The 15243-nt window shown below is 44.1% G+C and overlaps 1 protein-coding gene across 1 annotated transcript in view; it reads left to right on the top strand.

The window, feature by feature from the left end:
• The window catches only part of LOC144509810 (cyclic nucleotide-binding domain-containing protein 2-like), a 32504-nt gene extending 23437 nt beyond the window's left edge, over positions 1-9067 (top strand). The window contains exons 8-9 of the mRNA XM_078238682.1: positions 126-190; positions 8929-9067. Coding sequence (XP_078094808.1) covers positions 126-190; positions 8929-9067 — 204 coding nt within the window. The remainder of the gene's footprint in view (positions 1-125; positions 191-8928) is intronic.
• Positions 9068-15243: the final 6176 nt, after the last annotated feature.

Below are 15243 nucleotides of genomic sequence, written 5' to 3'. Positions count from 1 at the left end.
AATTCTAAAGCACCATAGCTACTCCGCAAGGCTATGTGTGAGATTAATGGTACAAATACAAGTTAAATGATATTATTCGTTCATTAAATACCCTTTTATCATCATTCTTTATTTTCAATTTTCAGGATTTTGAATCTGTACTGGCTGGGTTTCTCCAACAGCGCTATGTTGCAGTCACTGATTTATTGAGGTACTGTAAAATCTTAATTCAATAAAATGCTATACAGTTGGGCCAGAAATGAGGTAAATGACATTAATTAGACTTTGATACTCATCAGTGATGTTGTACAGTACTTGTGTCACAAACTGCTGGAATATCAATAGGAGAATGCCGGAGGAGGCCGTGGAAGCAGATACGGCAATGACTTTTAAGGGGCGTCTTGACAAATACATGAATAGGATGGGAATAGAGGGATATGGTCCCCGGAAGGGTAGGGGGTTTTAGTTCAGTCAGGCAGCATGATCGGTGCAGGCTTGGAGGGCTGAAGGGCCTGTCCCTGTGCTGTAATTTTCTTTGTTCTTTGTTCTTTGAGAACGGTGCAGAGATTCCAACAAAGGTTTAGGACCTTTTGACATTGTTCCCAATGGCTCATCTCCTTAACCAATGAAAGACAGGATAGAGAAAGAAACAGATTGCATGATGGAGAAGGAAATAAGGCAGAGCCAAGTAATAAAATGAAAGGGAAATAAAGAGGGGGAAGGAAGAAATTGGATTAAGATTTTTAAAAGAAGCGACAGAAAGGAAAAATAAGAAAATTTTAAAAAACAAGCAGAAGAAGACAGTGTAACCCAGTTGGTTCTAGAAATTAAAACTGAAAATGCTGGAGAAACTCAGCAGGTCTGACAGCATCTGTGGAGCGAGAATAGAGCCAACGTTTCGAGTTTGGATAATCCAGATTCGAAACGTTGGCTCTATTCTCTCTCCACAGATGTTGCCAGACCTGCTGAGTTTGTCCAGTATTTTCTGTTTTTGTTTCAGAAACCTACATCCACTGTGTTTTGCCTTTATTATTATGGTTCTGGGATTTGTTGTATTGGTTCTTGTAAAGTTAATGAGTGAACAGGTCTGTAGCGTACATACATTCTTGACTCATGAAGCATCAAACCAGTCAAATCCGTAAGGATCAGGAGCAATGGAACAACCAGTACTTTCATTATTGTGCCACTTTCACAGGGACATAGTAACTGTTAGATGTGAAAAGATGAGGAAAGGTCCATCTAGTTCACCTAGTACAGCAATGAGCGGCTGTATTAATCAAACCTATCAATCACTATCAATTGATTGACAAAAGATAGTGACATATGGCAAACCTGGTGATGGTGAGCTTGGAGTACCAGAGGTCCAAACTCACCTTTTTCCTCCTGCTACATCATTTACTACTCATTACTGTATTTCAAAATACAGTTAGTTCCTGAAATAAATCTATCTAATTTGCATTCCTAAATGTCAGAACAGCTTTGTGCTCTGAAAATTACTGCTAAAGGGAAGGTGGATGGCAAAATTGATGCAAAAGTACTGCCAAGGCAGATCAAATATTCAAAAAACTTCCAGAGACAATTCACTAACTACTGGTAGGACATTCCACTACTTTGTTGTAAAAGGATTTTGGTAATGCAATAATTGTGACCCTATATAACAAAGGCGACCGCAGCAATTGCAACAACTATTGCAGCATCTCCTCACTGAGTATCGTCGGAAAAGTGATTGCCAGTGTTGTCCTTGTCAGACTGCAGATCCTGGCTAAACCCTGAATCCCAGGGTGGTTTCAAAACTGGAAGATCTGCAATGGAAATGCTCTTCTCAATCTGGCAACCGTAAGAGAAATGGTTTATTATGTACACCTTCACTGATCTCACCAAGGCATACGGCCATGTGATCAGAGGCAGTCTATTTTAGCTGCAGGACAAAATTGGCTGATTGCTGAAGCTCTTTCCATGACAACATGATGAATAAGGTCAGCTATGATGAGGCAACACTGAAATCATTTGAGATCTGTAGTGGGGTCAAATAGGTTGTGTTCTGACACCAACACTCTGGCTTTTTCTTCTATTTGTGGCTGTCATGTACTGTAACATCATCCACAGAGGGTGCCTACTTACATACCAGACCTGACAGAAGGATGTTCAGTCTTTCCCACCTGAGACCCAAGACAAAGGAGTGCCAAGTCCTCATCAGAGAGTTGCTACATGCTGATGATGCCGCACTGACATTTCATACTGAGGAACACTTTCAGTGGCAAATGGACAGACTCCCTCGCACATGTAAAATGTTTGTTTTTGACCATCAGGATCAGGAAGCCAACGTCATGGTCCAGGATGTTGCCATACTTCATCTATCAGCATTGACAATATGCCACTGAATTTGTTGATAGCTTCACATACCTAGGCTCCACATGCACCAGCAATCTGTCACTTGATGCTGAAATCAACACAAGCAACAATAAATTGCAACTGTTATGTCCAAGCTGAATACGAGAGTGTGGGACAACTACAATATGACTGAGAACGTCAAATTGTGAGTCTGCCAGGTCTGTGGCCTCAGTACACTCCTCTTCGTTGTCTAGGATGTATCTTCATCACCTCTAGTTAGGACAAGATCACCAACTCAGAAGTCCTGGATTGTGTTACACACATTACTAATCCACCAACAGCTGCACTGGCTCAGCCATGTTCGTCAAATGGATGGTGACTATATACCTAGAGATTTTCTTTATGGTTAACTGATCACTGAGTCATGATCTCCTGGGTGCCTATACCTCCACTGCAAGCTAGGTATTAAGATTGCGGACATTGACACTGACAACTGGGCAACAGTCACTGACAGCCGTGACTTCTGGAGGCTGACTGTCTTGAAGAGTCAGCATGGTTTTGTGAAAGGAAAATCATGTTTAACCAAGTTATTGGAGTTCTTGGAAGGAGGGCGGCACGGTGGCACAGCACTGCTGCCTCACAGCGCCAGGGACCCGCGTTCAATTCTGGCCTCGGGTCACTGTCTGTGCAAAGCCTGCACATTGTCCTAGTGTCTGCGTGTGTTTCCTCTGGGTGCTCCGGTTTCCTCCCATAGTCCAAAGATGTGTGGGTTAGGTTGATTGGCCATACTAAATTGACCCATAGTGTCAGGGGAGTTAGCAGGGTAAATACATGGGGTTAAGGGGATGCGGCCTGGATATGATTGTGGTCGTTGCAGACTCGATGGGCCGAATGGCCTCCTTCTGCACTGTAGGGATTCTATGATTCTATTATTATATGCACTGTGGACAAAGGGGAGTGTGTCGGCATATAGTACTTGGATTTCCAGAAGGCATTTGATAAGTTGCCACATCAAAGGTTATTGCAGACAATAAAAGCTATTGGTTAAAAATGTTAAAGGCAGTATTAAACTGGAAGAAAAAGCACATATTTGCACAAAAGTGAGTGGCAGGTCAGAAGATTGGAAAGAATATAAAATACTGCAAAGAATGACAAAAACTAAGGTGGGAAAAGTCAGAGTACAAAAGAAAGCTAGCTAGCAATATAAAGATAGACAGTAAGAGTTTCTATAGATAGTTAAATAAGAAAATATTTAACAAAGTGAGTGTAGATCCTATAGAAAGTGTGTCTGGGGAATTGATAATGGAAAGTAGAATTAAGGTAGATGAATTGGACAAATATTTTGCATTGATCTTCACAATGGAGGACACAAGTAATATCCCAGAAATACCTATAAATCAGGAAATGGAAGGGAGGGAAGAATTCAGAAAAATTTCCTTCAAAGGGGAATGGTATTGAGCAAATTGTTGGGCGAACAAATAAATTGCAATTTATGTAAATAGCTTGGATGAAAGGACTGAAGATATTGTTGGATATAGATAGGTTGACTGAGTGGGCAAAAATCTAGCAGATGGCATTTAACATAGGAAAATATGATGCTATTCACTTTGGCAGGAAGAATAAAAAAACAGAGTATTACTTAAATGGAGAATGACTGGAGAATTCTGAGCTGCAGAGGTATCTGGGTGTTCCTTGCAAGTGTCACAAAAAGTTAATATGCAAGTAAGCAAATAATTATGAAGGCCAATGGAATGCTATCCTTTATTACCGGAGGAATTGAACATAAAAGTAAGGATGTTATACTTCAGTTATACAGGGAATTGATGAGACCACATCTCAGATACTGTGTGCAGCTTTGGTCTCCTTATTTAACGAAGGATATAAATAGATTGGAGGTGGTTCAAAGGAAGTTTACTGTATTGATGCCTGGAACGAGCGGGTTGTCTTACGAGGAAATGTTAGACAGACTGGGCTTATTTCCATTGGAGATTAGAAGTGTGAGGGATGACTTGATTGAAGTTTATAAGATCCTGAGCAGTCTTGACAAGACGGACGTGGAAAGGCAGTTTCCTCTTGTGGGTGAGTCCAGAGCTAAGAGGCATTCTTTTAAGATTAGGAATTGCCCTTATAGGACAGAGGTGAGGAGAATTCCTTTCTCTCAGAGGGTTCTTAGAGGGTCGGCACGATGGCACAGTGGTTCGCACTGTTGCCTCACAGCACCAGGGACCGGGTTCAATTCCAGCCTCGGGACTCTGTGGCAAGTTTGCACATTCTCCCCGAGTCTGCGTGACTTTCCTCTGGGGGCTCCAGTTTCCTCCCACAGTCCAAAGATGTGTGGGTTAGGTTAATTGGCCATGCTAAATTAACCGTAGTGTCAGGGGGATTAGCAGGGTAAGTATGAGGGGTTATGGGAATAAGGTCTGCGTGGGATTGTGTTCGGTGCAGACTTGATGAGCCGAATGGCCTCCTTCTGCACTGCAGGGATTCTATGATTCTCCAACTTTGGAACTTTGCCTGAGAAGGCAGTAGAGACGAGGTCAATTAATATTTTCAAGGCAGAAGTAAAAAGATTCTTGTTAGGCAGGGAATCAAAGGTTATAGGGGGGAGATGGGAATATGGAATTAGCAACAGATCAGCCATGATCTTACTGAATGGCGGTGCAGGTTTGAGGGGCCGAATGGCTTACTCCTGCGCCTATTTCGTATGTTTGTATGTAAAAATGGCACAAAGCAATGAGTCAGCAAATCATAGAATGGTTACAGCACAGAAGCAGCCATTCAGCTCATCGTCTCGATGCTAGGCCTCTGCAAGAGCAAACTCAATTGGTCCCTCGCCTCCTGTCCATTCCCCATAGCCCTGAAATCTATTTATTTTTCTTCAAGAGCTTATGCAGCTAACTTTTGAATCTTCCAGCAATGAGAACATTTTCTCCTTATATACTCTATATTAGAACCCTGACAATTCTCGGAGAGCATTCCTAGAATTCCAACACTGACCCTGACAGAATTTGAGATATCAGTGGGAGGTGCCATCATGCAAGCAGCTACGGTTGGTGCATGAATAACTAGAGGTATGTCTCAGATAACCGTTATTTAAACATTTCTTGGAGTTCTTAAGGGAGCCTGCTGGAACTGCCATGGAATTTCAGTGTAGTATTCACAAACCCATGGAAGTGACAATTTATTTATCACCACTAGATGGCACTCAAATACAATATAATGCCAATACTTTGTAAGATCTATTTTGTATTTTATATTTTTGTTAAATTACTTTACATTGATATTATTGTAATGTGTCCGTCAGTGTTCTGATCCTTGATGGAGATTTAAAGACCAATCCCTGTGAGGCTTTGTGCCCTTACAGTGGCCAGATGGACCTACCCCATTCAGTGAGGTCAGCTTGGGTTGAGTGGAGGGGGTACTACGTCTGGTGCAGATGGGATTGCTGAGGATCAGTAGCTCTTAAAGTGACATGCCCACTTAAAGGAACTTCTGGCTGCAAGAAATCTCCAGGGTCAGAGATGGAAGGTGAGCATGGGGAAAAGTTGACTGCCCGTTGACTGACCTGTCGATTTTCAAGGGGAGACAACTTTGATTGTGAATGTTTTAATCTGAAATATTTGGAGCACGGTCAATTGAGGCTGTGGGTCAAGTAAAGTTCGGTGATTTTGTGCCAGATTTGCAAAGTTATTGTCCTGTTTATTATATCATCATACTTCTTCAAAAGTAACCCACTCTTCACAACACTAGTATGAAATGTAATGTATTTGTATTGAAAAAGATATTCTTAGCCTTATCTGTTCAAATAGATTATCATTGCTGTATCCCCCACGATCAATATTCTGGTGGTTACCATTGATCAGAAACTGAACTGGACTGGACATATAAAAACAGTGTCTATAAGAGCAGGTCACAGGCTCGGAATTCTGTGATGAATAACTCAACCCCTAACTCCCCAAAGCCAGCCTACCATCTACAAGGCACAATTTAGGAGTGTGATGGAATACACTCCATTTGCCTGAATGGGTGTAGCTCCAACAATACTCAAGAAGTTTAATACCATCCAGGACAAAGCAGCCCATATTTGATTGTCACCCCATCCACCACCTCCAACATTAACTCCCTCCATCATCGACTCACAGTGGCAACAGTGTGTATCATCTACAAGATGCATTGCAGAAATTCACCAAGGTTCTTTTGACAACACCTTCTAAACTTCGACTGCTACAACCTAGAAGGGCAAGGGTAGTAGGTGCATGGGAACATCACCGCCTGCAGGTTCCACTACTGCCACCATCCTGACCCTGAGGCATTTTCTATAAAGAAGCTCAGAATCAGATTGGTTATCCACTGCTTCGCAGCAGGCAGTTTATTCAGACCCATCGATGTTAATCACAGGGTCTGTTAAGGCCCCATTCCCATGGTGACTGAGGTTTTCTGTCCACAATGCAGATGGCCCACATTGATCTGATTGTGGCCAACATGATGGTCTCAGAGCAGAGAATTGGGGGGGGATCTGGGTGATGATGGATCACGTGAGAAACCTCTCCTGAAACATAATGACTGCTGGGTCAGAATTGAGGCTGTCGGAATATACCGTTAAGGCATGACATCATTAGAAGGGAAGTGTGTCATGCAATCTAGTTTTGTTGCTCTTTTGCCTTTGAGATGAGCACCACACAGCCAGCTCTGCTGCTGGGGTCTTCAAGCTTCCTGTCCACATATGTATCTGATCTTGTGTAGCTAGTCTCAATAAATGAATACACAATGTTTTTGCCTAATCTCTTATCAATGATTGGTGCTTTTATATCATAAAAACACATCAATCAATGGCTATACCTTGGGGTGGGGGACGGGGGGCTATGGTTCCCAGTATCGTTGCCAGGCAGCTGTGACAATATTAAATTTCAAAAGAACTAACCTCATATTCAGAGAGTGCCTCCATGTTGAGGTATTCCCTCTCTCTCTCTCTCTCCATTAGGAATCAACAGCCCCCACCTTAGCCGGTGGGGCTGCCAATGTTTCCGTGCTGGTGGGCCTCCCATTGACTTGCCAGCCTCAGGAGACTACCCACCGCCTTAACTGGCAAAATTCTGTTTGTCCCTGGAGCTGTGAGGGATCATGACCCAGGATTGAACCTGTGGCTGGTTCCAAATTCAGAGTTGAAAATCCCAGCCCCCATGTTTGCAGTGGAAATGTCGTTGTCAAAATGTTTCAGAGAAAGGAGCCATTATTAATAACTGAATTGAGAAAGCCTCAAAGCGTATTGACCAGACACAGGGAAGAAGGTAATCCGCAGAGGTCAATGCCAAATGCACAATCGCACAAACTGCACTGCAGTGCTCCAGCAAGTTTAATGATCGCAATAAGAATGTAAGCTCGGTAACTCCAGTCACCTCATGAACTCAAGTAACACCTAAGGAAGAGCACTAGAATAGGTTTAAGATGTCAAACATCATGCACTTGCACCATTGGTTAGCTTGGAGCAAGGAAACCTGCTTACAGAGTTGATTCCATGCTGCTTCATAACCAGTAAGTAACAATATTCAATGGAAATGAATGACAGGAAATGGTGGGTGTGTAATCTAGGACTTCGGACCGATTTATTTCTAATGGACAGAAAATCAATCTTATATAATTGAGGTTCCCTGCAATGCACCAAAGGTATTGCGCATGAAGACATCGATGTTGTATAATTTTGGCAATGTAACTTCGATGGGAGGCAACCAGAAGAGCTGTGTGAATGAACGTACAGGTGAGTGACTAGATGATGGCATCTTTAATTGTGGCAAGAAGTAGGAACATGTAGACAATTGCCGGAATTTTACCTCCTCGCCCGCCCGAGGCCCGCAAGATCCCACCCGAGAATGCCATTCTGTGAGCTTCACCCGCCCCGATTCTTGGGTGGGCGAGGCGGTAAAATTCCAGCCGATGTGTTGCATGCGGTGGATTCTTGCAGCTGGTGACAGGCTGGCCTTTGCATCTTTTTTCGGTCAATCCATCTGCTGACCTGGGCATCTTCCTCCGTGGCCTTCCTAAGGCGATGTTGTAGTCATGTGAAAATTTTGCTGCATTCAGCACCTCAGAACCATGTTTGAAATCTAATCAGAGGCGTACCTTCAGAATTTCACTTGTGTTCTGTGATGCTGGGAGCGTGTTCCACATTACAGCAGAGATCAGCTTAGTGTCTGAGAGGGAAATATTTAGGAAAGAGCCAAGGGAATTTTTATTCCATTGCCAAAACAGAACCTTAGTGCAAGCCCTCAAATAATTAAAAGCAAAGCTGTTACTTTCAACAAATTCTCTGCATTTTAACTGGAAATTTCTCCTTTCAGTTTGGGTTCAATATTTAGTGCAAAAGTTATGTAATGGCTCTAACCGTTCAGACTTTAGTGTGGGTTATGATTTTATCCCTTAAAAAGTGGATCCTACTGTAATGAGAATAATTTCTGTCACTCGTGTACATGAATACAAGGATGGCTCGGTGGACAGAGATATTTACATTATCATCAACAGAACCAGAAGTCCTGCAAAGTATATTCTCAGCATCTGAGAAGATTTCCTCTGTGTAGCTATCAGTATTCAGCTATGTTATGTTCCGGTTTATATTTCTGACAGGTCACTTCCAATATTCACACCTTGGGCACCTGAAAAGCTGACTCTGCTTTCCTACAGCTCCCTGTTACGATATTACAGGTTGGAAATATGTTTTGCTGCTTTATTGCGTAAAAAAAAGTCTTTCTTAAAATCAGCATGAATGTTACTTTGTCATTTATTGGAAAACAGGTATATTGATAGATTGCTAACTTTATAAACAATTGCATAGCAATGCCATTATAGAATAAATGAGCAATTAAACAGAATTTCTTGGTTAACCTTCCCTTGGTTTTCCTTTACAAGGACATTATTATTTTGTTCTTGGCTTTCCTGCAGAGTCCTCCATTATTTTATTTTTAGCTTCTTCCTGTTTTCCCGCCCTTACTGACAGTAGTGTCACCTGATGGTGTGAGTCTTCCCAGGCATTATTAAGCCTTCAATATCTCACCCTCATTGTTATTCCTGAGTTGTGACCTTCGACACTGGGTATGGAAATGGATTTGGGTCCACCTGGTCCACTCTGAGCATTGGCTTTGTAACTTTAAGACTGGAGTAAATATTTAACCATAGTGAACTCTGTGAGGCTGGAGCCTGCCCTCACCTTGCCATCCATTCACACAGAGGTTCCAACAGGGATTACTAAACAACATGTACCTTTTTATTCATTCATGGGATGTGGGCTTCACTGGCTAGGCCAGAATGTATTGCCTATTTCTAATTACCTTTTAGAAGGTGGTGGTGATCTGCCTTCTTGACCTGCTGCAGTCCATTGCAGTACTTATATTTTATGAGTTAATTATGTAGTTTGTATGAATTGAATAGAAATAAAATTTGGGAGATCTGTATAAAGGAAGTTGAATTAGTATTACCTGTGTTACGTCATTCCAAGAGGCAAAATTGACCCCTCTGAGTGAAATGATTGATTGCGAAGAGATTTCTGCAGGAAGACCAATCAAAGTCAATTCTGGTTAATAAACATCAAACGTTCTAAGGTGATCAATAGTTATGAGTGTAAGATGCAGTGAATGATAGCCCTTTATTTTTAAATGTTATCACCATTTTTCTTATTGACATTGGGGTGGTGGGATAGGACGACAGGAGCATCAATTCTTTGCCACCTCACCCAAGTAACCCTTACTCATCTGTGAATCCAAATAGTGTATGTCCTGGACAATATTTATCCCTCAACCAACACTCAAAATAGATGAGTGAGTGATTATCACATTGCTGTTTGTGGGATCTTGCTGTGCAGAAATTGGCTGCTGTGTTACATTACAGTAAGGAGTCTAACAACACCAGGTTAAAGTCCAACAGGTTTATTTGGTAGCAAACGCCACTAGCTTTTGGAGCGCTGCTCCTTCGTCAGAAAGCTAGTGGCATTTGCTACCAAATAAACCTGTTGGACTTTAACCTGGTGTTGTTAGACTCCTTACTGTGTTTACCCCAGTCCAACGCCGGCATCTCCACATTGTGTTACATTACGACAGTGACTACAATTCAAAAATATTAGAAACATAGAAACACAGAAAACTACAGCACAAAACAGGCCCTTCGGCCCCACAAGTTGTGCCGAACATATCCCTACCTTTTAGGCCTACCTATAACCCTCCATCCTATTAAATCCCATGTACTCATCCAGGAGTCTCTTAAAAGACCCTATTAAGTTTGCCTCCACCACCACTGACGGCAGCCGATTCCACTCGCCTACCACCCTCTGTGTGAAAAACTTCCCCCTAACATTTCCCCTGTACCTACCCCCCAGCACCTTAAACCTGTGTCCTCTCGTAGCAGCCATTTCCACCCTGGGAAAAAGCCTCTGAGAGTCCACCCGATCTATGCCTCTCAACATCTTGTATACCTCTATTAGATCTCCTCTCATCCTACGCTCTCTCCAAGGAGAAAAGACCGAGCTCCCTCAGCCTATCCTCATAAGACGTGCCACTCAATCCAGGCAACATCCTTGTAAATCTCCTCTGCACCCTTTCAATCTTTTCCACATCCTTCCTGTAATGAGGCGACCAGAACTGAGCACAGTACTCCAAGTGGGGTCTGACGAGGGTCTTATATAGCTGCATCATTATCCCCAGACTCCTAAACTCAATCCCTTGATTGATAAAGGCCAGCGCACCATACGCCTTCTTAACCACATTGGCTGTATTACATTGGCTATGAATTGCTTTGGACCATCCTCAGGTAATGAAACATCTTAATTGCAAGTCCGTCTATCTTATTTTCTTTCTTTGCTTTTGATCCTGTTGGTGTCAGTTTATGATCAACAGACTTCAGTATTTCAGGGGGTGAAAATCCTGGGTCTGGCAATGAGAAATACGAGAAGATTTTCGATGTGCGAATGTATAATGGGGCAAAACAAACATTGTTTTGAATAATTCTCTTTTTTTAATTCAAAAATACTTGTGATGACAAAGGAGATTCCTCTTATAGCAACTAGATCTCAGTCCAAGTGGACAAAATAAGACATTTTATACTTTTTTAAATAAAACAAAAGGTACAGACAGTGACTGCCCCTAGTGTGGTGATGTATCTAAAATCAGTCAAAGAAAACTGAACTAACTAAATAAACTGTCATTCTTGGGGGTGATGATGCTGCTCCCGTGGGTTTGGAAGGCCTGTAGTGGGCTGGTGGGCATCGCGTGCTCTCTCTCCAGGGCCATCCAGCTGTGAATGTAACCATGGTAGAGTGACAGACAGTCAGCTGGACAACCTCACTCCCTGGACCTGTTCATGGCCACTCTGGCCAGGCTTACGAGGAGGTCCTTCTCCCTCTTCAGTCCTCTCTGCACTGGGTGACCAAAGATGAGGAGCGCGGGGCTGAAGTGCAACCAGAGGTTGAGGAGCAGCTCCTTCGAATAGCTGAAAAGGGGCTGAAACCTTGGGCAAGCCTGGAACACAGACTTCCCTTGGCTACAGAAAACACGGCTGGAATACTCCCAGAAAAATTCCAACTGTCGAAATTGTGTGAAAACTGGAGTAATTCACATTGTTTTTTCAGTGGGGGTTCAGAGAAGAATCTCTCACTCTCTGTGCGTTGCAGAGGCCACCAGCGTGAATATCATTAAAAAGTAAGGGACTGGACCTATGCCCACTGCAGAGGCTGAAATCAGTGCGCTGAGCGGGCTACCCCTGCCATTGCCTCGACACTCCCCCACAATGCCGAACCCCCCTGCATGGTGACAAACCCCCCCACCTTCCCGACTGACCCCTCCCACCCCAGCCCGCCCCGATCGCTGCCCTCCCTCCTTCCCCCACCGATTCTTATGCAGATTGGCAGCGGGACCCCCCCACCCCCACCGATTGCCCCCGAGGCACTGCCCCCTTGGCACCGTCCCATGCCTGATGGGCAGTGCCAAGGTGCCCCCTGGGCATTGGCATTTTGGCCCTTTGGCAGTGCTGGGGGCACAGGCTGGCACTGCCAGGGTACCACTGCCCAGGAGGCATCCCCCCCCACCGCCCAACCCCCGGGGGGCATCCCAATTGCCCCCAGTTCACTCTGGTGGGGTCGGGCTGCTAGTTTCCCGTTAGGGGGAGCTAGTGTAATCCCCACTGGAGTGAAACATTCTGGCGGGGGCGGCGGGTTGGAGGGGGGAGATGCTAGCGGGCCCGGAGACTTCAGTCCCGGGCCCTCTAATTGCAATTCAATTCTATGCAAATTACCATTTGAATGGTCATTGTGCCTTCCCACTGACCTCCGGCACTAATCTGACACCGCCGGACATCTGGTGCTGGGTGAGGCTAGCTGGGTGCGAACCCCTCAAATTGGCTGATGCAAGAATCTCCCAGCCCGCTGCGCTAAAAACATCAGTGCAGCAGGATGGGAGAATCGTGGCCTACATGCGGCCTGAGAGTCCGTGAACCACATTTACCTACAATTGCGTGGCACTGCTGCATGCAACACCCTGTGTGACATTTTATATGAACGAGTGCTTCCAATAAGTAACGGAGCATGAACCAGTGTGCAGTTTGAGATTGTGATGTGATAATGCAGGAATGTTGCAGTCGATTTACGTTGGGGGCTTTTATCTTTCATAGAGCTGATTTTAGAGAAGCAACAGTTTTGTGGAACATTTGAAAATTGATCTTAAACCTCTGTTTTCTGCACAACTACAATGGCATTTCCGGTTTCTTGTCACAGATCAGGAACAGCAGTTGTTCCAGAAAGTTCCAGTTCCTCTTTTATAGTGGTTGTCAAATCAGTAAGTACACAACTTTTCGCAATCTCTTCATAGAATCATAAAATCCCAACAGTGCAGAAGAGGACATTCAGCCCATCAATCTGCACCAACTCTCTGACAGATAATCTTACCCAGGCCCACCCTCCCATCCTTATCCCTATAACTCCACACAATTAGAATCATAGAATAAAAGCATAGAATCCCTAAAGTGCAGAAGGAGGCCATTCGGCCCATCTTGTCTGCACTGACAACAATCCCGCCCGGGCCCTATCCCCGTATCCCCACGTGCCCCTGACATTACATGGCAATTTAGCATGACCAATCAACCTAACCCGCGCATCTTTGGACTGTGGGAGGAAACTGGAGCACCCGGAGGAAACCCACACAGTCACGGGGAAAATGTGCAAACTGCATATAGACAGTGACCCGAGGCCGGAATTGAACCTGGGTCCCTGGCGCTGTGAGGCAGCAGTGCTAATCACTGTGCTGCTGTGCTGCCTGACTTTGGGGAAACAGCTATGACGTGGTGGATTCTCTCAAATCCATTGAATTTTCTTTGATCTGCTTGCCAATGGTGGTTGTCTGACCTATTAGGGGTGTACCTGATTGAAAGGCCAGCTGAAGACTGTCAGGATTCAAACTACAGCTCCAGTCTGGGCTCCAGGCAGGCCTCACATCTACCTCTCTGTGGGTAGGGATGCCATGGTTAACTTCCAGCAACCATCTCTTAGATCAAGGCCTCAGAGTTCTCAGTGCGCAGAGTGCTCTGACCATGCTCCTCATCCCCAATGGTAGGCAGCAACTACACCCACCAGTTAGGGCAAGAATACAGATTTTCAGTACTTACATTCCGTGGCTAACATAGGCCAAGCTATCAAGCAAGTATAATTTTCTCTGCGTGATGTTTTTTATAACTGGTTAATGACTTTTGGTTAAAACAGGACTTTAATGCGAACTTGATAAGCGGTGCACTAAAATAATTGGACATATGAAGTTTAAACTACTCCAATTTTTATAATAAGAATGATTTAATTAACACACCAGATCCTCTGGTCCCAAAAATCATGAGGAATTTGCAGCAAATAGCTTTCACTGTAAAGCTCACACAAGATTTAACATTACCATTGATTTGTTGTTTATATTTTCTCAGGGCCGATGTGACATGGTGACAAATCTCAAATTGGATCGACATGGAACTGTTCGGTCCCAGAGTTCACAGCAAAAGAAACACACTAGGATCCAGAAGGACTTTTCCACACTAACCTTGTTGGAAGAGAAAACAGAACTCTCCGAAGAATCACCACAGAGTAAGAGGCTTTGTGTATGGTTTTTAAAAATTCTTTCATAGGATGTGGGCATCACTGGCTAGACCATCATTTATTTTCCATCCATAATAGACCTTAAGAAGGGCTGCCCCCTTGAACCGCTGCAGTCCATGTGCTGTAGGAACACCCACAGTGCTATTAGGGAGGGAGTTCCATGATTTTGATTCAGCATCAATGAAGGTATGGCAATATAGTTCCAAGTCAGGATGTTGAGCAGCTTGGAGGGGAACTTGCAGGTGGGGCTGTTCCCATGAACCTGCTGTCCTTGTCTTTCTAGGTGATAGAGGCCATGCATTTGGAAGGTGCTGTCAATGGAACCTTGGTGAGTTCCTGCAGTGCATCTTGTAAATGGTACACATGGCTGCCACTGTGGATCGGTGGTGGGGGGAGTGGATGTTTTTTGGATGTGGTGCCAATCAGAAGGGTTTCTTTGTCCTAGATGTTGTCGAGCGTCTTGAGTGTTGTTGCAGTTGCACTCATCCAGGGAAGTGGAGAGTATTCCATCACACTCCTCCTGACTTGTGCCCTGTAGATGGTGGATGGACTTTGGGGGTCATGAGGTGAGATACTCACTTAAGAATTCCCAACCTCTGACCTGCTCTTGTAGCCACAGTGTTTATGTGGTCAGTCCAGTTCAGTTTCTGGTTAGGTTATTTTGCAGCATCCCCCAACCAGCTGGTTAACCCATTAAGTGACTAAGTTGTATATATCAAGAAAGTTCTGGCACTGACTGGTGAACGGTGGGAAGCTTTTCCCCAGGTCGGTGGTGACGTTCATGAGGGGTCATAGGTTCAAGGTGAAGGGGGGGAGGTTTAACACAG

This window comes from Mustelus asterias, chromosome 1 (genome assembly GCF_964213995.1).
Source record: "Mustelus asterias chromosome 1, sMusAst1.hap1.1, whole genome shotgun sequence".
In the NCBI taxonomy this organism is placed as follows: Eukaryota; Metazoa; Chordata; class Chondrichthyes; order Carcharhiniformes; family Triakidae; genus Mustelus; species Mustelus asterias.
The sequence above is the reverse complement of the archived record's forward strand: the minus strand, read 5'-3'. Positions and strand labels throughout refer to the sequence as shown.